General features: G+C 38.8%; 1 protein-coding gene and 1 long non-coding RNA gene across 20 annotated transcripts in view; one reads left to right on the forward strand and one right to left on the reverse strand.

The window, feature by feature from the left end:
- The window catches only part of NCKAP5 (NCK associated protein 5), a 450,570-nt gene that overhangs the window by 385,041 nt on the left and 40,566 nt on the right, over window positions 1-24,963 (forward strand). For 12 of the 15 annotated variants that reach the window (XM_068195225.1, XM_068195221.1, XM_068195224.1 and 9 more), the window contains 5 exons: window positions 2,715-2,819; window positions 6,259-6,447; window positions 6,912-10,747; window positions 11,423-11,600; window positions 15,736-15,814. In XM_068195225.1, coding sequence (XP_068051326.1) covers window positions 2,715-2,819; window positions 6,259-6,447; window positions 6,912-10,747; window positions 11,423-11,600; window positions 15,736-15,814 — 4,387 coding nt within the window. The remainder of the gene's footprint in view (window positions 1-2,714; window positions 2,820-6,258; window positions 6,448-6,911; window positions 10,748-11,422; window positions 11,601-15,735; window positions 15,815-24,963) is intronic. The other 3 variants (XM_068195227.1, XM_068195232.1, XM_068195233.1) reach the window with 3 other exon arrangements.
- LOC137476849 (uncharacterized) lies at window positions 825-22,981 on the reverse strand. 5 transcript variants are annotated; one of them, XR_011000656.1, is made up of 5 exons: window positions 22,798-22,981; window positions 8,377-10,293; window positions 6,635-6,771; window positions 6,290-6,418; window positions 825-2,923 (listed from the first exon to the last, which is right to left on the reverse strand). It is a non-coding gene; the product is annotated as an uncharacterized lncRNA (long non-coding RNA). The 5 variants fall into 5 exon arrangements; XR_011000657.1 differs by lacking the exon at window positions 22,798-22,981 and adding an exon at window positions 11,417-11,553 and having other exon boundaries at window positions 8,832-10,293; XR_011000655.1 differs by lacking the exon at window positions 22,798-22,981 and adding an exon at window positions 11,417-11,553.

The following is a 24,963-nucleotide window of genomic DNA, read 5'->3' on the forward strand; positions in this document are numbered from 1 at the left end:
TGAGGTTTTTTAACAAATGCTAGAGTTTTCCCCATTCTTTAATTAGACAATGGAGAAGGAAAAAGAAAAATAAATGAAAGAGAAACATTTTTTCTTATGCTTTTCTTTTGTAATTGGATGAATTGCTTCAATGCTGTGTGATTATATTTAATTAATGACCTCAAACTTTATTATGCTGTTTGTTAATGCTAGTCATTGTTCTGGCCACCTCTGTTAGTTTATTTGCATATGTGTGGGGAGGAATATTCCCAATGTGATGATCTCATTTGATACAGAAATATAATCACATTATACATCTTGAGAACACACTTTCCTTCTTTGTTAATCATTTTAGTCTGCTGATTTGCCTTTGGTACTGCAGTTTTAGAGAGTCACTGAGTTTAACAGTGGCAAAGGTGACTCAAACACAGTGTGACCCCTGTGCAGCCCAGCCCCTCTGGTCACTGGGGAGGGACCCCCAGAACCCTGAGCTTTTCCAGCTGGGCTGTGATTGATCACTGATCAAAAATTGTCTCTGATTTCTGCCTGTTCTGACTGATCTCTGCTCTTATGTCTGACACAGATTCTGTATTCTGTAAGTAACACTAAATTTCATTGGATGATGTTGTAGGGAGTATTTTGTTTCCCTTAGTGAAATGTTTATATGATCCCATTTAAGTAATAAAATGGGGAAGTGGACAAATGAGAAGACAGTATTACAATTGTAAAATTCCTTTATCACTATTTCTAGGTTCCTTTTTTTCTGGGAAAATATGTTTTCACCTATAAATGTTCATCCATCTCAGATGCCCCCAGTCATCATCTTCAAAGCACATATCTGACTATTGTAACTTCCACTAAACTATCTCAGGTGACTGGTTTCCCTGGAGAAAGTAATTAATTTGTCTGCAAACCACATGTTCACAGCACTAGTGACTCTTGGTTCTGAAAACAGTGGGATTCTCTGGTGGCTCAGTGATGCAGTTGGAATTATTGTCAAGAGGAATAAATGTACAAAGTCAGTAAATCTGTGACTTTGGGCAGGCATTTTACCTAGAGTTTAAATCTTTAACAAACACCTGACAGTAATACTAGTGGTAGAACTTTGAAAGGTGCACACTGAATAACCAGGCATCACTGGTGTTAAAACACATAGCCTGGATGTAGTTAGTATTTGTAATGAAAAGTATCTTGGATACTGAGTGCTTGCAGCATTTTATTTAATCTATTCAACAATATATTGGATAATATATATTTATACAGATTATTGATCATTGAAAATATTTTCCATAATCTCTCTGCAACAGACAGTACCTCCTTAATAAACCTGGATGAATAAGTAACTCTTGAGAAATGACTCCCAAATTCATAATTAGATATTTTTTTTTAAATTTCCTAGATTGTCTGGAATAGAAGCCTGAAGCAGAGCATGCAGATAACAGAGGCTGTTGGAATGGCTGCCTGCTTTGTTCTCTGGCAGATTAATTTCTGCAGTGGGTACCCAAGAGAGCAGGCTAGGGAGTAGCTGGGTGTAAGACACCGTGTGACTTGCATTTCAGGGCCCTGCAGAGAGCTAGAGCTTCTGCTACACTGTGTGAAGGCTGTTCTGGCTACAGATTCTTTTTCCCTCTTTGGCCAGTCTTTTTGGATGGACAGGGGCACTCACACAGCCTTGACAAATCTCTGTGGTTTGTATTCCTCAGAGTCCTCTGGCAAAGCACCTGCCAGGGTCTGCACCATTTGTTCCTCCAAGCTGAGGGGCGTGGATGGGGTCTCTTAGGTTGCAAGACTGGAGAATTAATGGGAAAGTGAAAAGAGCCTGATCCAAAGTCCTTATTTCTTGGGTTTTATTTTTTTAGTCCATTTGCATTGATTTCGATGGGCCCTGAGTCAGATCCATGCTGCCTGTTACATGGTGTGTTGGCCCAGGACTAATAAGACTGCAGATATTTTTTCTTTTGAAGTCATTGGCTAAGGCATTCACATAAATCATGGATTTTATTGAAACTGCAATTAAACCAAACCGGGCTTAATGCAGACTGAAAGCCCTAGAATTAGTGTACAGGTGAACATGGAGGGAAAGGCACAAGCTTAGCCATCCTTCCAAGCAAAACTGAGAAAAACTGTGTATATAATCTAACAGCATGTGAATATTAATGCACAAAATCCTCTGAGTCCCCTGTTCCCTGATGCAATTATTTTCTATTCACATTAATTGTTCCTAACAGATGACATTAATGACTTTGAGTTAAAATGTGTGCAGAGGAGGCCTTCAGCAGATCAATGCTGGTTAAAAATAGGGTCACTTTTGCAATCATTCACACAAGGTGTACCAGCTCATAAATAAAACAACATTAACATGTTGATTGATTTATAAATGTTAATTTTGTAGTTCATTTTCATGCTTTTTTCCTGAAACCTGTCAAACCCTGTGGATAATGGTGGGACTCGTGTTCATTTGTTATTGTTGTGTGTTAAGTAATGATAAGTTGCAAAGCTGTGACTAGAAGAAAAAGTAGAGTTTGTTTTGGATGAAGGATGATCTGTCCTCCAGACAGGAAGTCTTGGACAAAGTAAGCACAAAGAGCAACATTTCAAATTAGAACAAATCCTCTTTTACCTCAGGCTCTTCATTTCCCTTGAAATTCAACAGCAGAGTTTGGAATTTTAAAGTGCTGATCTGCTGAATATCTCACAAATGCTTATGCTTTGCTCCTTCCCCTCTGCCCCCCCAGAAACTCCATTCACGCATCTTGGACCTCTCATCGGGGGATTTGCTTTCAGAAGTAGAACGAAACCGAAGCCTGGTGCAAGCTCGAAGTGCTGATGCTCAGATGCTCGTGAGTGTTTGTGCTGCCCTTGTTCCCCTCATCTGGAACCTCCTTTTCTCCTCTGAAGCCTGGTGTCAGGGAAGAGCCATAAAGCTGATCTCTGAATTGAAACACTGTTGAGGCAGATAACAATGCTTTTACTTCCTTCTGTTCTCTGAAATTCAATATTGTGTGCTTGGTTGATATAGTGAGCAGATAGTGTCACTCTGTGCAAAAAAAGCATAAATCTTAGCAATGTCCCCGATACACCTTTTTGGGTATTGATCACATCTCAGAATCTCTGAGAAATGGTCAAGGAGCTTTTTATTAAAGCCCGTGCCCCATATTATTCATCCCACTTTTATGATATATTATGTATGAACTTTTAAAAATTCATGGGCTCTGCATTTTTTTTTCAGACAGGGTGAGCTTTGTGCTTATTTGGCAAAATGTTTGCCAGCGTGGCTTTCATGTTTCATTGTCAAAGAGAAAAGTAGCTTAAAAAACAAAAATCACATACAGGGAAACAAAGAGTACAAGAACAGAACATTGAACCTGTTTGTGCCTTTGATGTTGAACTATAGTAATGTCAACAAAAATGTAATCTCCCTTGTAATACCCACTTTAATGAAAAGGCATTGTTTCAAAGATTCACAAAAATGCTAACAACCTTTTGCATTATATTTAATTAAGCCTTCAGGTTAAGTTGCTCTAATATAGAGTTTTATGTCTTTAATGATCTGATTATTTCAATTTTCTTTGATTTCTAGTGAAAATTAAATTTTTAAACTGTAATACTACATTCAAGCCTTTTTAATCTAATTTCATTAAAGGTAATGACTAAAAAGTCATGATTGCAAAAATTAAAATTTCACCATGTCAGTTAATAGACCCATATGCAAGTTAAATGTATTTAATTAATGCATCATAAACATGCTATTCAAAGTACTTTCTTGAATAATTTAGAGAATAAAGGCAAATTGAAGGGGAAAACTCCACTCTCTTAAGTGATCTGAATGCTATCTAGAAACTGAGTAGATAACCTACTTCATAATCTGGAGTGACATTATATTTTTTGCACATTTTCTCCTCTCTTAAAGATGATTACAGTAATATACTGTTCTTTTGCTTTGCTTGGATAGCTCCATTTTTTCCCATTGCTGAAACAGTAGGACCAAATGCCTTTCTCCTCTCTTGGGTGCAAAGGAAACAAAGTGAGAGAGGTTGGAGAGGCTCTCAGACTAGCTGAAGATGACAGGAAGGCAATACTTGTCACTGTGCTGTGATCTCGTTCGTCCTGCAGGAGATTCTTACAGGAGAGGATTTGCAGGCATCCTTCCCTTGCAGGCTGTGATGGCTGGGACACAGCCCAGTATAAAGGGCAGAATTCCACATGACATGTTTTCCCAATGCCAGAGCCAAAATGCAGAGGAATAGACAGAACAAGCAGCTGCTGCCCTGGGCCTCTGTACAGTCACCTTCCCCAGGAGTGACACTGCCACAGCTGAGGAAGCTGATGGCAGGGGGTCTCCCAGGGGAATCACAATGTCAGAAATAAAGTCTCATTTGTTTCAACAAAACAACAAAATCTACTTCAGAGCCAAAAAACACAGGCATCAGCCTGCCTGTGATGCAGAAAGATGTATTCTTCCCAGAGCCACTGGATTTAAAGGCTATTCCTCCTGCATCCATTTGACTTCCTAGGAGAACATGTACCAATAATTCCCAGAGGTGAAACGTGCTCTTGGTGCCTCTAAATGATTTTCCCATTCATGGGTTTGCCTGTGACAAAGAATAATGATTTGCCCTGTAGTTACGTTTGTCAAAACCTGAACGTTATGATGTCAGCTGAGCGATGAACAGCTGTACTGATGAACTCCTCAGCAGTAAAAAGTCTGCTCTCTCCCATTCAGCTGAGAAAAGGTTCAACCCCAGTAGTAATAAATGGGAGGAACATGGGGGAATAAATGGAAGAAATTAGCAGAAGTCCAGCAAACATGTCAGTGCATGAGAAGTGCCTACAAACTGAGTGTTGTTCCAAAGATTTCCATGGAAAAGCTGTGTCTAGGGCATACACAGCCTTGATAGTTTTTATATGGATTCAATAACTTTAGATTTCTTGTTTCTTCCTAAGTGTAAATTCTTCATTTAAGCAAAATTAATTTGAAGTCTATCTACATACAAAAATCAATAAATATTGTTTCAGTTTGCCTTAATGAAATCCAAGGGGAAGTTTTATGAAATGAAGGCACAGAATCATAGATTCACTCTGGATGTAAAAGACCTTTATGATTAAGATCAACAAATCCAACCTTTCACCCACCACTGGGTAGAAAGATCCCTTGAGATCAATCCCACCACTAAACCACGTCCCCAGGTGCCACATCCACACAGCTTTTAAATCCCTCCAGGGATGATGACTCAACCACTTCCCTGCGCCATTGCTTGACAACTCTTTTAGTGAAGGAATTTTTCCTAATATCCAAACTCAACGTCCCCCGGCACAACTTGAGGCTGTTTCCTCTTGTCCCATCAGTTTCTACTTGGGAGAAGAGACTGACCCCCACCTCATTACAACCTCTTTTCATGTAGTCATGTCTGGTGTTCCTGGTAATTAAAATTATGTCTGATTCTGTAAGGAAACTGGAGAATAGTGCAAGCACTTTAAACTAAAGAAGCTCCAACTCTGTTAGGCTCAAGAATATTAGTTTGAAAACAAATTAAAGGCATCCTAGCTACTCCTACGGAGGTTTAATATTTTACCTAAAGTGCTATCTACTCTTCATTACTCTCTTCCTCAAAGCTGGCACTTAGTCACAGTCAGCTGAAATTGCATTTGGAAAGGGGCGATAACTACACAAGTACTAAAGGCAGCCATAAAGTGTCAATAAATTGCATAAGCAAGAGGCTTCAGCTGTCTGTGAGCGACACGAAGATGGATTGTCCTACGTCAGAGAGTTTCTTAGACAAAGCTTTGAACTAGATAGGAAACCAAAATTAGACTGTAATGGAGAGATTCCATTCTCAGTGGACATTCCGCTCAGGATACTAAATTAATTTACCTTGTCCAGGCTGTGCAGCCTCATCTGTTACATTGTGGGGCTATAATGCAGTTGTCAAGATGTACTTGTATTCTTATAACTTTGTTTTCTGTATCTTACCGGCGCACACTACTTATGTATGAAGCATAATTCAATCAGACTCAGAATAATCTTTACAATATGAAAAGCAGAATGCTAGTCCAAGACTAAAGAAGAGAACACTGAGGATTGTGGATTTTTTTCCCCTGACAAATGAAATTGTTAGCAATTTTAAATTTATTTCTCTGTATTAAATTCACCTGACACTAAATTGCATGAAAGGAAGGCGTAAGTGGCTTACTTGCATTTTCTTTGCCATTCTTAATCAGGGGGAAGTTAAATGATCATTTTCTCCCCATTAGATATTTCAATTTCTTCTCATATTTTAGGAATGCCAGCAGAATGTGAAATCCAGCATACCTGTCTTGAAATGCCAGAGTCAATTAAATATGACAGGCTCCAGCCGCCTGTATCCTCGGAGCAGCTGCAGCAGCAGTGAACTCTCCCTCTCAAGTGCTTGCAGTGAATATTCCAGTGGTTCCTCCTACACTTGGAATGATGGAAAGACGAACAAAAGGGTAAATCAAATTAATTTTCTTCATGTATAAGTTTAAGTTAATCTGAAACAAGATTAATTGAAAAGCTGCCTGTTTCAGAAGTTTTTTTACTTTTCTCTCACTTTTATATTGAAAGCAGTTGTCACCAAACTGTTACCCCTCCCTTTTAATTTTTTTAGTGATTCCTTTATCACTCCAGCTTACTTACAGTCTCCTCATTTGTTCAGACATTTATTGTGCCTTTCACAGTCCAAACTGCTCTTCTTCTTTATCTTAATCCTTCCATTCATATTGTTCTTCCTACAGGTTTTTAATGCACTGCAGCCTTCACACCACTGTGAAATCCTTTATTAAAAATAACTTTGCTATAAATAGCAAAGAAGGGAATGGAATGCCCTTATGCATCTCCTCTATCTCTTTACCAAAATGGTAACGCTTTTATTGACAGCACTTGTAACACAAGTGATTTTATTTTCTTTTGACAGTCATCCGTGAGATGGGATAAAAGAATAAGCATCGGTTCTTCGCTCCCGAGCAACCTCTCAAGTCCTGCAGATGATCTACCTCCAACTCGTATCAAGGAAAACCATATCTTAGAAGGGCTGAAAAAATTGCAGGAGCAAAAAATACTACTTGAACCACCTACAGTAATATCAAAATGGGGTTACAAAGATTGCATGAACTCCAACGAAGGAATATATTCCCCTGGAATTAAGTGTGGTGGCCATAATGAACAGACTCACTGTAAGCCAATGGAAAAGGGAAGTGCTTGCATTGAACACAACAAAACTTTCTCTTATGATTCAGATTCCCATGATGATGCAGATGATGACTCTTCATCCTTACTATTGCTGCAGGAAGTTCCAAGCAAAGACTGCAGGACCTATTGTAACAAATTAACTCATAGCATTTCTGACAGTCTCTTTGACTGGGATCCTAACAGGAAACATTTGCAAGAAAGAAGTTCATTTTTTAATTCAAAGGAAAGACCTGAGAAATTGACTAGTTTTGTCAGTGGATTTCAGGCAGAAGTAAAATCATGCACCAGAGCAAAGCTGCCTGAGTTACAGTTAAATCAAAGCCATTCTAATATGGGCTGGAAGGATTTTAATTTTCAGCTTTCAGACACTGATGACAATGAAGTCTTGGATGAATTGCATATAGAAAGCAGTGATGAGAAAAGTCCCTCAGATTTATTAGCAGCTCCCTTTCCTGAGAAGTATACAAAGACCTCTGACTTGCTCAAAGTCACAGAGAATTCTCAGTTTGTATCTGCTGACAAAGAAGAGAACCAGATACCTGTTCACCCAGACATTAGGCCAAAGCCATGTAATTTCATTAGACAACAAAAGGTGATAAAGAAGACCTCTTCTGAAGAGTGCATTACGGTAATATATGATGCTAAGGATGGTGAGCCAATTGAATTCAGCTCACATCAAACTGGAGTTGTCACTGTAACAAGAAATGAGATTTCAATCAACCAGCCACAAGCTACGTCCTGTGCGGAATACACTGAACTTATACCTCAGGGAAGAGCTGATTTGCAGCCAGGACCCAATGCTAGAAACTACACTGCTTCAGAAAGACAGGAAGATGAAACTGGGAAAAATACTCTTGAAGATAATACAGGGAATAAAAATACAGCTGTCCCCCTGACCTGTGGTGAATCTTCACGCTGTGGAAGGGTGGCACAGCAAAATACTTCACGACAGAAACTAGTGAAGCCAGTGTATGATGCATCATATAAGGCCAATTCAAGCTCCACCGTGCATGCAGGAATCAATCAAAAGCCAAATGTAACTAAAATACCCAGCAGAGGTAAAAAAAAACCTCTGATGTCTGAGAGTGGGGAGGCACCTGTAGCTCTGTCAGTGGGCCCCACAGCCCTTGAGAAATCACCTGCTCTGCCACCTGTAAAGCTTTCAAGATTCAAAAAGGCTCAAAGCCCACCTCGTCATTTTGATTCAAAAGTCGAATTTCAGGTTCCAAAGCCCCCTGCCCACGCCCTGCCTGACTTGAAACGCCCTGGCAGAGGAGATGGGTCAAAGTATCCAAAGAGTCGGAGTCCAGCATCACCACTGCTGCCTCAGCACCTTATAGAGCCCAGTAGCTATGGGGAACCTCCAACCAGAGACGTCCATTGTGATTTAACTACTGTAGAAGCCCGGTCTCCATCCCCACCCCTTCCTCCAGGCAGGTCAACATCCCTGTTGATTCGACCTAATTATGCTAATTCTCCACCTCTAGCAGTAAAGTTAGGAGGAGCTGGTCCCACTGAAACAGCAAAAAATGTACTGAAATCATCTCCATTAAAAGGAACTGTGAACTCTGGCCTTCATAATCAATCTAGTCATGAAATGCAAGCAAAAAATGTATCTTCTGAGGCCAAAATTGAATTATCTTACCTTCAAGAAAATGCGGAAGGAATTATGCAAAATAAATGCACATCTCAGCAATCCCACAGTGCATGCCAAGGACTTTCCAAAGTTTCCACAAAGCAAGTCTGCCCAAAAAACCCTAATCAGGTGGGTCTCCACAGGAATCGTGAGTATTCCAGCACAGATTTTCAAACAGCCAGGTCCTTTTCTCTAGGCTGTCCGTCACTGGAAACAACTCCTTCACAAGACACCCATTCCAGCAAAAACAATATTTCCAGTGACAGTGGGTTGGATCAGCTACAAAAGATGCCAAACATTCTCCCCACAACTCCTCAATGTCATACGACGAGCACAAGTGAGCCTTTGCTATCTCAGGTAAGCAATTTCCCGTCAATGCTGTTTCATGCCGGTGACGCTGCACACGCCTCTCAAAACTCTAATGAGAGAGGAATGAAAACCCGTCTCCCTGTAGGACTGAAATTATTTGTCAAATCTCCCCAGCTTCTCCGCAAGAGCTCTACTGTTCCAGGGAAGCAGGAAAAAGACAGTATAAATGCAGCTTCCAAAAGTAATGTGAGTTCCAGTAAGCACAAGCAAAGCGAGTCGGTGTGTGTAACCACCAAAGGTGCAACGGATGCGGAATTAAAGGACTCCAGGTCTGATACTGAAGTAAAAAATAATTGTGCTGTGGGACTTAGTATGGATACAGCATCAGCTCATTCACATGAAACCTGCAACTTGGTGGTAGACAGAGGAGATGGATTAGAAAACAAATTAGTTAAGAGGTCTGTTTCTTCTGGCAACAAGTCGCACTTGAAGCCCGCTCTAGGCATGAACGGAGCGAAAGCTCGTAGTCAGAGTTTCAGCATCCACACAGGGGAGAAGCCATCTGCCCCTGTGACTGAAGGTCTCGGGAAAGTACGGACTCAGATTATCACAAACACTTCTGACAGAGGGAACTCTCTAACGAGGCAGAATTCAGCCATGGAAGGGCTTCAGATCAAGGCTACTCCTGGGACAGCAGTGGCACCAGAGGCTCTTTTCTATACTACTAAACCCACAGAAAATTCTTGTCCTAGACAAGGCTCTCTTGGAAATATGAGTAGTTGTAATAGCCAGCATGGAAGCCCAAGCAAATTGCCCTTCAGATCATCTCAAAAAGTAGACCAGTTTCACAGCACTTCAAAATGTGATGGAAGTAAACCATTTTCTCAGAAAGAAGCACGCAGTCTATCTGTGCAGAGTGAGAAAAGCACTGAAAGCTTTAAGCATGAAGCTCTAGGTAAAAAAAGTGTTCTGTCAGCAGAATTGGAGTTAGAAGCCTCAGCTACTGTATCTTCCAAACAAATTTTGTCCTTCCAAAGCTTTGATGGAGTAAAGTGTCCTCATAAACTGGAAGCAGCAAGGTCACGAAGACAGCAAATGTCCTTAAAATTAGCAGAAACCTCTGAGAAAGTTAATGATCTTTTGAGCTCACCATCTCTGCAACCTACAATAGAGGAGAAAGTCATGTTATGCATTCAAGAGAATGTGCAGAAGGGTCAGGGACAAACCAAATCTCCCACTGTGGAGACTAAACAGAAGACTGGGCCTTCTATAGCCAGTTGGTTTGGCTTCCGAAAGAGTAAGCTCCCAGCACTGAGTAGCAGGAAGACTGATGTTCCTAAAACTAAGGTGGAAAAAAAAGATGCAAAAGTTTCAGGATTTGGAATTAAGCAGGCAAAATTAGAGAGACGAAAAGAAAAGAAGAAAACTGAGCAACACTGTGAAATAGAGAATCAAATTAACAGGAGAGCTGACAATGGTGACATTTTAGCCATGGAGAGCAAAATTGTGAAGCCTTCCCAAGACTCTCCTGGTGAGATTGATTGTGAACAAGACAGAGGTTCTACCACAGCTGCCTACTCACCAAAAGACAGCTTTATGAGAGAGCTTTTAAACAGGTAAAACTCCAGCACACAGTTTGGGATGTGTTGATGATGTTGGTGTAGCTCTACAGATGCCCAGATGTGAAGTTCAATGTATGTTCTTTTTGTGCTAAGAATGCACAGCATATTTAATGTCTGCAGAAAAAAAAAAAAAGCATTAACAATGAGATGATAATTTTGTTCATGTTACTTTAACCAAACCATTGGTCTTTGAAATTAAAGATAGTTGAGTTACATCCAAGCTGATGATTCAAATTATTCCAGAAATCAAGGATCTAAGCAGATGGTGTGTAAATATAGAGGGTAATTAGGTACATGTTTTAATGTATTCCATCTTCCTGTACAGTAACCAGAAAACACATATTTGGTAACTTGTCAGAATTAATTACCTTTCCAGCTCTCACAACCTTTGGTCACAGAAGAACTTAGCAATGGTATATTGTGTTTTCACATTTGCCCCACAGCAGTCCCAAATATAATATAAATCATCACATGTGAAAGGCTAAATTGATATACTACCTGAAATTGCAAGTGACAGGTTTGATCAAGGCTAGTTAGAAACATTTATCACTCAAAGGTCTAGAGACAGAAAGATACAGAGAGGTTACTTTAAACATTAAAGGAATGGGAAAGTAGAGTGATTGAAGAAGGGCAGTGCAATTTATCAGAGGAATCACTCTCTACCTGCAGAGTTGATAAGAAAGCAGCTCAGCAGACAGAAAGTGGATCAAATAATGTTTCCTACAGGAGTGTGTCAAAGGGCAGCTCCCAGGGCTCCTCTCTTCACGGCAACTCTATCAGCTCTCAAGGAAACCACAGGAAAAACAGCAACACAAAAGCTGATATGGAAATGCAGAATCAGACCCTGGTAAGTGCTTCAGTACATGAAAACATGATTACCTTCTTTTTAACTTCTGGATGTGTTTCTTATTGCCATTGCAGGCAAACAGGATAATAACTGTTTATATAAAAGATAGAAAGATGTTGTGTAGCTAGAGGATTGTGAATTAATACAAAAGTTGGCAGCTTGGCTATAGGCCACATTATACAGATAGTCATGAAGATTCTACTGCTTCTGCTGGCAATTCAATTCCAGTGAAGATACATGCACAATGATGCTATAATCATACCGTAGTAGAGTAAAATGATAGGACCATTTTTTTTATTATTTTTTCCCCTTTCCCTTAAAATTGCATGCCAGTATTGAGCATTCCTCTGAACATTGTAGAAGTCATTAAGACTAAAAAGTACTCTGCTGATGTGGAAAAGGCAAATTATTTGACCACATTTGGGAATATTTGTCACTTAAGAGGGAATATTCAAAAGCAAAAACATATATTGGACCTGCATCTCACTTTGTGCCATTAAAAATCTCCCTATTAATGGCCTGTAGTTAGTTTTATACTTCAGTAAGTTACTAACTGTACCTCATAATTTAATTTACTCAGAGAGGAGGAATGTTGTAACATAGAAGAAAAATCACCCTGTTTTCTATTAGCTGCTAGAGTGTGGTTCTGGACTAACTGTACTGCACTGAGAAGTGTTCGCACAGAGTCCAGGATTGTAACCTAAAGTTTGGCTGAAGGGGTGCCCTTCCTGGTGAAGCTTCTTTTAATTAACATTAGAATTTAATGAGCAGTGTCTTGCCTAGCAAGGACCTTCCTCGTGATGTTTTAAAGTCCAGCACAAGGAGAAGTGAAATGCTTTAACCCTGTAGCATTCTTTCCTCATTCCTGAGATAGCTGTCTTGTCCATATTGTTATGATTATTATTAACCATAACCACAATTTTAACCAACAGCCTGGAAACTTGTGCCAAATACTCTGAAGCTAAGGCAGTTCCTTTTGTTGTTCTGATAGAACTGAGCTACTGAAGTGCAGCACATACAATTGGGGGAATCTGAAATACAAATTCTCTGGGAGCATTGCAAAAAGCTTTGTAATGGGAAATGAAAAATCTCTTAGCTTAGGGCTGATGTTGAGGATGCTTGAGGTCAAGTCATTCCGTACATAGTTTCAAGACATTCCATACATAGTTTCAAATTCTGGCAATTTCTTTTTTCTTTTTTTTTTTTTTTTTTTACTTTAATACAGATGTCTTTGTTGAGAACGTCTGCAAGGTCATTTTTTTTAAATTTACAGGGAACATATGCAAAATGAATGTGTTTGAAAACTTTCCTCCTGACTTCTCTGGTATCATCTCTTTGCAAATGTAGATGTCTCCTGCATTATAAAACCACAAATTATAAGCATATCTAAGGCTGTCCTTGTAGTGTCACTGAAAGGAAAGAGAGAGAATGAAAGTTTGGAAATGTGCAATATGCAGGAAATTCAATCCAACTGATCTAGAACTTAGATAGCAGAGCAGAGCCCCTTATCAGAGCCACTCAGTTTAACTATGCCCCATTTAATATGGTCTTGACAGCTTTCTTCACAGAAATACAAAAACTCTACACATTGCTTCTACAATTTCTTTCTAACTTATTGTTTTCTAATGCTGCAATAATTTGCTGTGCTTTTTGTCTGTCATTTTGTGAAGTCTTTCTAAATGCTGCAATAATAGTCTTTTAAGTATATCTTAAAGAAACACACTTTATTTTGTGAAGGAACTAAAAAGATTGTTCTTAATGTACATAAATAATGGAGAAATGCTAATTATACTATTTTGTTTTTAAGGACATATTAGTCATGGTGAAAAGGCATTACTTCTGTTACACCATACACTTTTGTTAGCAGGGAAACAAAGTATTTTTGTATGGTTTTTGAAGATTAAGTTACCTTTATATGTTTCTTTTTTTTTAATTGCGTTTCATATTGTGTTTACTGTGGCACTTAATTCCTGAAAGAAGTATCTAGTGCCAAAAGACTGATGACATCTAGAATAACAAGATTTAAAATGTGCTTACAGTTATTAATAATAACTTATGAAAGAGGTATACCTTAAGATTCCTCAGTATGTGGTATTTCATCTCATCCTCCAAACTTCTAAAAGAAGAACAATGCAAAGTCTTTAAATTCAAAGTTCATTAATCTTATTACTATCATTTCCAGTTATTGTTTGCTGTCTGCTTACTTTGAAGCACATTGCAAAGGGCTGGGAGATAGCTGTGACTGAAAACAGTCATAGGATGGCCTGTTGTGCATTTTTTTTTTCCTCATAAAAAGACAAAATTAATGCTTTTGGAGAAAACAGCATAAATCTTTTTAAAAGCCCTAAACCAGGAAGATTTCTTTTCTTTTCTGAACAATGCAAAGTGCACTCAGTCATACGGTTCAGTGTGGAGCTGCTGTATTTCCAAACTGCTTATCAGATATATACTGCTGCTTTAAATCCTGGCCAGAACAGTTTCTAACATTAATTTTCTAGCAAGATCTTTTCCTTTAAAAGCTATTTAATTTTTGATGATTAAATCACTTTTCTTATGATGTGCCAGGTAAAGGCTTGAGGCACTATTACACCATAACATATGCACCAATTACCTCTGATTTCTGTTCATGCAAAGAATGTTATTGCTGGACTGCCACTGAATTTATGGAAAAAGCAGTGTTCCACCAATGGTGGCCTTGTGCATTCACCTTCAGAGGGATACACTTCCCGTCAGTGTTCATCAAAAAAGCACTTTTCTCTAAAGGCCAGCCAGCAGAAATACATAACACTTTAGCCTACACCAAGGATATTCCATGTTCTCCAGTACTTTTTCATGTCCTTGGCTGGAGCTTAAGGTGAGATACAATCATTTTTGTGCTGCACTGCTTCATTTCATCTTTGTGATTTTATTACAGCCCTGTGTGATTTAGAACAGCCATGGGCTTCACTTTGTGAGGTGGAAATGTGGCACCCAACCCAAGGCACCAGGAGTTTTGTGTGGCTCTCTGTGTGCGCAGTCTGGGTGTTTGGGGAACACCCAGGGATCTATCTCAACATTATGAAATGTCACAGCAGCACTTGGCCATGCCCTGTGCAAATGTGAGAAACTGTTCCACCTGGAACTGGGTGCCAAATGAACACTCGCCTCCTCATTTTCCATAGCCTGAAGAGAGGCATTTTGTAAGAAAGAAAAGATGTATTCAAGTCCCTAGGATTAAGAGATGATAAATGCACTTTTAAAAATCTGGAGAGCAAGTCTTTTGTGCCATACTTTGGCTGCTCACAAGAGGTTAACAGGGCTACTTGTGTAACCCAGCAAGCAGGATTTACACTGTGATCGAAGATCTGTCATGGAAATGATGATAAATTCCAGTGGTTTAGATTACAAAATGTGCTCTTGTTTTTGTGAGTGTGCTGTAAGCAGTTTAAAACAGCAGAGTGTGATTAGCAAATTTTAAGAACCCTGAGATATTGAAAGCAATTTTTTTCTGTGGTGCTGCCTTTCCTCCTCTCGTCACCCTGGAAGTATTTTTATTCCTGTTTGATTTATGTAGCATGGCAGAAAAATATGTCCTTGAAACTGAATTGTGGCCACTGATGGCACGTGATGGAGGGGGATTTGTGCTAGGGAGGGACTCAGATTATCTGTACACCTGGGAAATGAGAGCAGAATGACAGGGCAAAGATACCTCTTGGAAAAAACCCATAATATCTGAGGGATTTGAATAACACAAACTTGAATACCCCACACAGGCTCTTAGAGTGCACTGCATTCTTAAATGATTCTTTTCTCTCTGTCTAGCTAATAAATGCTTTTAAACAGAGGTGGAAATAAAAACGCCAAAGTTCAGTGTTTGCAAACTGAACTAAAGAGATACCCACCATCTATTAGGTTTTTATATTGAAGAACTGCATCTTCCAAGGATATTTTTCATTGCTGCATGTTGTGATTTTGAATGAAATTAAAGTTGTTATAGTCAGATATCATTCATAGAATAAGACAGGTTATATACTGCACACTTAGCTGCCATGTAACTTTACTGTGATTTATTTCTGAAAAACATTCTGTAGTTGTCATGAAGCAACATAAACAGAGTCACAGATGTTCTTCACTTTTGTTGTTGCACTATGTACAGGCTAAAGTAGTCACAGAAAACCTGCAAGAAGAAGAGGAGGACCCCATGACAAGGACTACATGTCAGAGTCATGTGATAGGTACAGAATTATATTTTGCACTGGATTTTATTGCTGTCAGTTCTTGTGAAAAAGACATGTTTAATTCTCATTACTTTGTTTGTTTGCCCCCTTATGTCAGCTTTAGCCTTCATTTAGCTCCTAAATAGCCAGATTTCATCAAATGCATGAGATGAGTACACACCATTACAATTGTGGGTCAATGTAATGTTTGATTGGAGGGTCTTGGGTTATGAAAGATCATTTCAGCCTCCAAGAACAGTGAGTCACATAGAGTGGCTTAACATAAGGGCTGTTGTGCATGGCACTTTCAGTGGGGATAACACTGACATAGTGTAATTCTGTCATCTGGCCCTGAACTAGTAAAATTCAGAATCAAATTTAAATGGCAGAATAATTGCTGTGATAAACTAAACCACAAGGAACAGCAAACAAGTGTCTGTTGAAAAGACCTTAAAGCTGTTATTGAACAAGTTGCCTCTGCTGTGGAAGGGTAGCACCATCCACCCTGCCTCGTGGTTGGTACTAATTTTTAATCTCAGTACATGTAAAAATATCTAACAGGCAGTGGAGGGCAAAACAGAAGTCTGAGGTTTAGATTAGAGCAGTGTGTCACCAATAAAAACAACTGAGTGAACAAGAAAAATTCACCTTTAGCAAGTTCCCTTTGCAGATAGAGACTGCAGTAAAAAAATTCATTAAAAAGTTAAAATCTGATTCCATTTCTTCTTGCCAGAATCTCTTTCATTTCACTGGTCCTGCCAACCCACCAAGTCCAAACAGAGGTATCATGTCAAAACACATTTCTTTTGGGGGCAGGAGGAAAATGTTTGCATGCTTCATTGACTTGCACAGCCCTTTCAGTCCCAAATTCAGACAAACAAACTCTGGCTGCGTTACCTGGAGGAAAGATCTCTAAACTCTTCCCTCTGTGAGAACTCAGCCATAACCTGGCTCCATGACAGCAGCTGAATAACAAGAACTTTGTACAGTGTAAGACTCTGAGGGCATTCTGTCAGTGGGTAGGCACTAGCCCTGCAAACAGAAATTCATGCCTCTCATGCTGTACATGAAGGACTTATTTTCTGTTACCAGAAATTGCCCAGCAGAGAACACCTCACCTAAGATTGTTCAAAATTATTTTTCCTCGCGCTGAAATAATTACTTTGCCTCCATACCAAAAATTCTCAAAGCTTTTACTTTGAATCATGTGAAATGTTTCAATTTTTTTAATCTAGATACTGAAAAAAAAAAGAAAAAGAACAACTATTTGCTGAGTTTTGGTGTTTTTTGTGTTTTTTTTTTTTTCATAAAAAGACTCCAGAGCATCCTTGTTCATCAGTGTAATTGGTGGTTGTCGCTGAGACCTAGTTGCTATATTTTGATATTTTATTTGTTGTTGTATCCTGTAATATATCTTTCTGGTAGCTTTTGAGAGTATTAATGTTTTGCTCCTCCCACAGGCACCAAATCCAAGTCTCTGATAGGACATATGTGCTTATGGAGCAGGTTGTCAGATGCTTTTAAAATTCCTTAATAGAGGTTTTGGCATTTTTCTGATACTCAAGTTTTCATAGAAACATACTGATTTTTTTCCTTGCTGAAACTCTATGCAGCCACAGCTTCTCTCACTAACTTCTTCCATAGCCTCACCACCCTTACAGTAAAGAATTTCTTACTCATTCCTGAATCCACTCCTCCATCAGCTTAAGGCCATTTTCCCTTGTTTCCCCAGAAAACAAAGTTTGCTGTGGGTTTTTAGCTGTATTTTAATGCATTTATTCTACTGAGTTTTATGAAAACAGAGCTGAATGTATGGTAGAAAAGCTATCATTAAGCAGGGAAAATGGTGTTTTATGCAGCAGGAAAAAAAAAAAGCATGTGTTTCTGTAGCTGTCACTAAAATAACTAAACCGACAGCAGTCCTGCCCAGTTAACCCATAAACAAGGTACTAATAACAGTCCTCCAGGTAGGTGTCATGTGAGACAATTCTGGTTCATCACATTCTAACAGTGAGACACTCCTGGGTATGAATCAAAAAATGTGTAAAATACCAGTTGCTAGGTTTTTAATTGTCAGTTGTTGATCTAAACCAATTTAAGTATTTTGCTGGCTCCTCAGATTTGCTCAGTTGAAGTAAAGCAACAATGCCCAGTTATATACAATTTCCCTCCTCATATACTTATATCTCAGGAACACATGATCGTTTCCATATGAAGCAGTCATTATATTGTGCTGTATTGTTCTTCAAAATATATTTAAGCCATTTTGAAAGTCTTTTAAAATATGTTACACGCTGTATGCCTTTGCTGAGGTGTCAGTGAGGAAGCAGAGATGCTGCCAGTGCTCCCACCCCCACAGACAGCAGACCTGAGTATCCCTTTGAAGTCCAGTCATCCTCAGAGCTCTTCCCTCAAGCCCTTTGCAATAAAGTAGTTGTGTTTTGAAAGAGGGATGAAGTGGAAAATGCTAAAGTACCTAAGAGGAAAGGACATGATGAAAAGGTTGACTTCCTCTTCATGTCATGACAGACTCCCAGCTCAGACAGGTACAGCATGGTCTTCAAGTATTCCTATAAATAAAATTCCTTCACTGAATGCACAGATGATGTGTCAAGCTCCTGACAGTATTGCTCCCATGTAAACATAAAAAAAGGCACCTTCTTTTTACAAAGAAAAAGAATTCTCTTCCCCCCAAGGGAGCAGAAGTGTCATTATTTGTCTTGAATTTCCCCACTGTCACAATGACCCAAAAACTTACAAGACAGTTACAGATGACACCCTTACATACAGAACGTAATAACTGGACTTCTTGAGGGGAACAAAGCATTTGTTAAAAAGTTCAATATTTCATATTTCAACTGCTGTTTCAAATTAGCAGCTACTCCTGAAAAAGTGTGATTGAATTAATTAAAATGCATTCAGAATTTTCATTGATAAACAGCCTCAAGGGAAAAGTCAAAAATCCATGGCACAAGCAAACAAATGCTAATTACTGAAGAATTCATTCTTGCAAATAGCTTCATGTGGGAATACTAGGGTATACAGCAACAATATTTTTGGGTATACACAAATTAACTGGCTGTTTTCTTTTTGGGAATGTGTCTGTAATGAACAGGAAATTTAGTTGTAATTAATCATATCATTTTTCAGTGTTGGTATGCACCTCTGCTGAGGCTGAAGGGAAAGACTGAATGTGCCATTTTCTCAGACAGCAACACTGGTGATTTATCAAACCCCAGTTTGACAGTTGTATGATAATAGGTTTTCTGGGTCCAGTTTCCATTTCTGTTACGCCAAATGGGTGAAAATTTGCTAGAAGAGCAAGTCAGCATGGAATAAGCTTTTGCTAATGATATACTCAAGCTTCACACAAAACACAGCCTCAGCTTAAATAGGCTGATGAGAAGTGTCTGAGAAAGTTTCAGGTCTCTTCTTAAATTTGCACTCAGGTTTCAGTAAAAAGAAAGAGGGTTTCTTTTTTTGTCACATATATTTCAATGTGTGAATGTGTTTATTTTCCATTGTGGGTTTCCAGCAGGCATTCCGTCCTTAGCAACATAAGTGAATCAAACCTTTCTGGTCTAAAGCACTGAAATTCAGGGAGTATGTGGAAGTATGGGCAGTTCATCTGAAGGAATTGTTTTATTGAACTGGAAAGCTTCTGGTTTCAAATGTTATATTTAATATGTCATTGATTGAGCTAAAAGGTCAGATTCATTGTATAAGAAAAGCCTGTTGAGTTTGGATATCAGAGGCAGCACTGCAAGTAGATTTTTTTCATCAAAATAGCATCACTGGTAAGAATAAAATAGATTTTAACAATCTGAATAGACCTGAAGTTTCCTGTGGATTCTCTAGGGAGCAAATACTTGATAAGAGGAGAATTGGTCATAGCAATCCAAAATCCAACTGGGTGTTACTGGTACTGCCTGCTCTGCTGGAAGCACAAGGTACTTCCTACTGAAGTTGTGTGGGGAGTTAAATGCCTGAGGCAGGCTGGGGTTAGAATCCACAGCAGAAAGATTCACAGTTCCTGGAAACAAATTACCTAACTGTGCATTGACCTCTGTGGTTTGTTTGGAGAATTCCAAGTGAAATTCAGAGCTGGGCAAAGATTATGAAGATAAATGTAGCCAGAATTCTTGAAACTTTGAAGAAGGACTTGGAACTAATATTTGTCAAATTTTCATTAGAGGTCCAGGTCAGTTGCTCTAAATGGATTCATCCCGTGTTAAATGGGAACCTTGTAGATAATACAGATCAAGTCTTCAGAGACTTAAAAGGGTTTTGAAAAGTCTCTAGCTAGGTAAAGGGTTGGGCTTCCACACTATTAAAGCAGCATTAAAAGTGCACTGTAGACTTTGGTGCTTTGTGCCAGAACAAAAACACACACTGAGGGCAAGGGATTCTTTTGTAGCTCTGCCTGTAGCCCAGCGCTCAAATCCATTAAAGTTCTTGATAATCATCTGCCTTATGGCAGGTTTTATCAGGGTTTTCTCATCATTTTTTCTGCTTTCCAAGAACAACCTTTTAGAAGGGTTTTGCAGCGTAATTTAAAGGCAATCTGGTCAGAAAAAGGAAACTTTTTTATTTTTTAATTTTTTTATTTTTTAAGAAACTTTTTTGAGATTTGTCTTCTTTAGGCAGCATTTGGTTGACTCCCTTAGATGCTTCATGTTCCAAAGAGGAAGTATAGTGAGTATTTTTTTATGTGTTGCATTGTATTTTAAAATGCCCTCCTTTAAGCTTTATATGCAGCAAAGTGCTCAAAGCCCATTTTCAGTAGAAACCAGGAAAGTCCTTCACAGCAAGTTTTATAGATAAGTTGCCAGCTTCTTGATAATAATTTTACAGATATACTGATAGCAAAGGCAGAACATGTAACTTTTCAGAGAGAGGTTGGTTTGACTTGAAATGTCAGCATTACAGTTATTTGTATTGACATATCAAATACTAAAGAGGAGAACCTTGGCTTTGTATTCTGATATTGTTTTATTCAGCACCCAGTAGCCATACTGTGAAATTATATATATGATAATAAGAAAGCAGACTTCATGAGCAGACTTTTCTATGAGAAGGCCTGCATTCTTTCTAGTGTTCCAGGTAAATTTGTTTCTGGCTCCTCTTTTCTTCCTGGTTCTTATATATGTTTTTCCCACAAATAGATCCATTTTCTCTTCTCACCTTTCTCCTCATCTTTGTTCACCTGCATCATTTGAAACTTGTGGTCACTGCTAGTGTGGACAAGCACAAATCCAGACCACTTTTCAGGACCTTTCTGTATTCATATCAATAACCATTTCTAACCAACAGATCCTTGCTCCAGTGCCATCTGCCCTTTTTTTTTTTCCCCTCTTGGCTTCTTTCTGAAATCTAGATCTGATGAACACTGGAATTGAGAAATTATGTTTCACATTTCATTTCTGAATGTGCCATTTAATGTACATACTCTAAGTGCTTAGTTATATAAATTATCTTATACCTTATCTTATTTGTAGTTATATAAATTATCTTATGTCTTATACCAAAGCTTGCTGAAAACAATAGCAGTCCCTCTGCTTGTAATAAGCTTGTACCAGGTTTACATTGAGAGAAAAAAATATTGGACACCCCCCTCTGCCAAACCAAACACTTGGTTTTGTCCACCATTATGTAAACTACTGAAACTGGGTGTTTTTACTGGGGTACTAAGCAAGCAGCTATTAAATTCATGTTTTCTCATTCTTGGGGAATTGAAATAGATGTAAAGGAAACAAGCCTGATTAACATGGTAAATACATTAAATTTGACATGCATCATCCTAAAGCATGTCCATTAAGTCTGATGTATTTGAGTAAACACATTTACATTAAGGAACCCTCAAAACCTGGAGACAGATTACATGAGGTCTGTAATCCATGAGATAAATATAACAGGAAAAGTGAGAGAGAGATAGTGAGCAAACTTACTGTGTTATAGCCCGTGCATTCAGTAAAGGGAGGTGATCCACATCACTGTGGAGAGGCAAAGGGATAAGCCACAATTTGCTTAAATTCTCAGCAAATCATTGGGTGCCTCCAGTGCATGTAATGAAGAACAATATTCAGCTTAGTGTCTTCTCACCTCAAAAGAAATCCTCCCTTGTCATGAAGTCTCAATGCCTGAGAAAACAATTTATCACTGTCAGCATTAATTCCTTTCATCAGGCCATTGATGGAAGTTAAGAACCATTTAGCAATCATAACTGATAGAGCAGTTGAATCATTACTTTACACATTTTCAGATAAAGGGAAATTGTTTGCTTTATCTTCCCCATCACCACTCAGCAGAGCTGTGGAATGCCTAGAAGTCTCTACATGCGAGGTTGCTGTCTGGAGAAGTCATCAAGCAAAACCAGTAATCACTGAATCCACTTCCAGCCTGGGTCTGTTCCTATTTCACATCTGCAAAATGTTCCATTTTGATGCAGGTTGTGATAGGGTATTAGATTTTTCATGGACCCCCTATATGAGCAATGGGACAAGTATGAAAGGATTTATTTGCACATCATACCAAAGCTGTTTTCCCAAGCCCTGTGTGCACGTGGAAGGTGAGAGGTTGGTGTTAGATCTGTAGGTGCTGCATGTATTGCTTAGCAAGTGTGCTAGAGCCTTGAAATGGAGTTCAGCACAGCAGGCACCTTAAAAATCTGCTCACTTGCCATATCTAACCAGCTTCCAGCTTGGCTGTTAATCCAAAGGGCTAAGTTCCCAATTGCTAGAACAATGATGAATTGATAAATAGTAAAATAAATTCCTTGCCTCTAGCAATGCTGGGATCCAAACTTGTTCATAAAAAAAAAATCAAAATAAAGCAAAAAAAGCCTCAAACTCTAATGCCACAAGTGTCCTGAAGGATGTGAGAGACTATCACAATTTTATCTACCATGGTGTTACTGTACAGACAGGAGGCACGTTTGAATGTGCACAAACAGAACTGAGATCATCTGGATAAGAAACAGTTCCATTTGTATTTTGACTTACCAAAATACCTCAGTCAGTCTCTCTAAATTTATGCCATTTGCTGCCTCCATGTAATATCTCCAAAGCATTTACATTTCCATGCAATTATCAAGCACTATTCTTCCCCTTTTGTACTCCAAAATCTTCATTTTTCTGATCCTTCAACACCGTTGAAATGACCTGTGGCTGTTGTTTAGTTACTTTTCTGAACCAGAGCAGCTGAAATGAGTCATGACTGATGGGAAATCTGGTGTAGCAGGCACTGCAAGATCAACTGACTGTCCTGTGTGTAGAAACATCCCCTAAGGTTGTAAGTCCTGCTCAGGGACGTCATCAGTCAAGTTTTTTAAATCTTCAAGGATATTGTTCTACATCTGTCCCTGACCAGTGTGCCATCTCTTTGGGAGACTTTACATGACATTTAGCAGTCCCATGATGCTGTGCTGCAATATTTGTGTTGCTGAAGATGTGGTGTGGCCCTGCTGTTGAGTGGCCTTCCAGGGCAGTTTGCAGCAGCCTTAATGACCATTGCTCATCACAAATACTCACACTGGTGCATAAAGCTGACTAAATATCCTTTCCTTCTACTGAGTTGCTCTGCACATTCTCAGTGGAACTTTATCAAAATAAATGCCTGCTTTTTTTGTGTGTGGTTCTTTATGGGTGAGAAGGTGAACAAGCTACACTGCAGAACAGACAGCTGAGAGAGGAGTGGCATTATGTGTGTTTGGAGCACTAGAAACAGGATGAATAGTGTCAGCTGTGCTGTGTTCTTGACTTGTTTGGCATTTGGGCATTGCTGCAGGGATTGATTTTGAAGTGATGGTCTGGAGGAGCCTATGATAACAGAGAGAAACTTTCTGTGCATTTTTCTAGTTGATACTTGTATTTTTGTGAAGATGATGGAGAACCTTGCCAATGTGAGTAATAAGAAACTAACATCCATTAATGTCTTCTAATTTATGTCAGCTTACCTTCTTCACAGTCTGGCAAAGACAAATCATTTCTTTGTACTTTAAAGATAGTACACATAGCATTTGTCTAATTGCCAATTCTTCTACAGCTCTGCTGCTGCCTACTGTCTAGCTTGTCTTCCCTCTGTGGAGAGAATTAATATTTTGGCTCAACAGTTCCTTATTAGCCACAGTGATTTGCTGTTAATTTCCTTCTTTGTCATTACATCTACTCTCCCAGAAATACCAAATTTTATCACTAGAATTAGAAGAGTGTCTCTTTATGCATTATATATAGGATACAGTCTAATTATTATTCCAGATACTGAGAATCTGCTGGTCTCATTCAGACTTAAAATGTCAATTAAACAGGATGGCCAGGTTCTGCCACTCTGAAGTTAGTGCTGCTGTGTGGATTTACAGTACTTTACAGTCTAGCCCAATCTATATTCACTTTTATCACTCAAATCAGGACTGTGCCTGATTATCCTACCTCTTACAGGACAGCACACAGGTATTGTCTATGGCAGTGTGAGTCCTTCTGTTTGAAACTTTTTTACTTTACATGTTATTTAGCTCCTGGAAAGGGCCATCTATGGATATGTGTATGAAACTTCAGTCATGCATTTCCCATTAATTCATATAGCTGAAGTACAACTGAGCAAACTGAAAAGGATTTCTAGGGAGGATGTGTTATTTTCAACATGTTTCATCTGTGCTCACAGGGACTTTATGCTCCTTTTCTACAATGAAATCTAGTATAACTTTTATGAAAAATACATTTTACCTGAATTATCAGTTATGTTTGAGCTGTATTGGCATATGCCTTTCCAGATTCTCCCTCTGAGGATAGGATGCCTATTGCTAATTTTTTTGCTGTTTTTAATTGAGTTTGAGCTTTGATTCATGTCTTCAGTCTGACACCTGAATTGTTGACATACGATTATGCAATTAGTCATCATTGGGAGATCACAGAAAAACAGACTCTTCAAAAAAAAAATCACTCTAAGAGAGAAATAATACCTACACAATTAGCGCCTGTTTTTTAATACTAGATTAACTCGATTTCTCAGTGTTTGGACAGTTCACTGTTAGGAAAAGAAAAGGAAATCAACCAATATATTTGCAGTGAATCAGTGAATAATTTATTTACTTCCTTTCTTTAACAAGCAGAGGTGCAGTACGTTGTTTCAAAGCTATCATCCTAATGATGTTTTTGTAGCACCATGTAATA

This window comes from Anomalospiza imberbis, chromosome 7 (assembly GCF_031753505.1).
Source record: "Anomalospiza imberbis isolate Cuckoo-Finch-1a 21T00152 chromosome 7, ASM3175350v1, whole genome shotgun sequence".
NCBI classification, from domain to species: Eukaryota; Metazoa; Chordata; class Aves; order Passeriformes; family Viduidae; genus Anomalospiza; species Anomalospiza imberbis.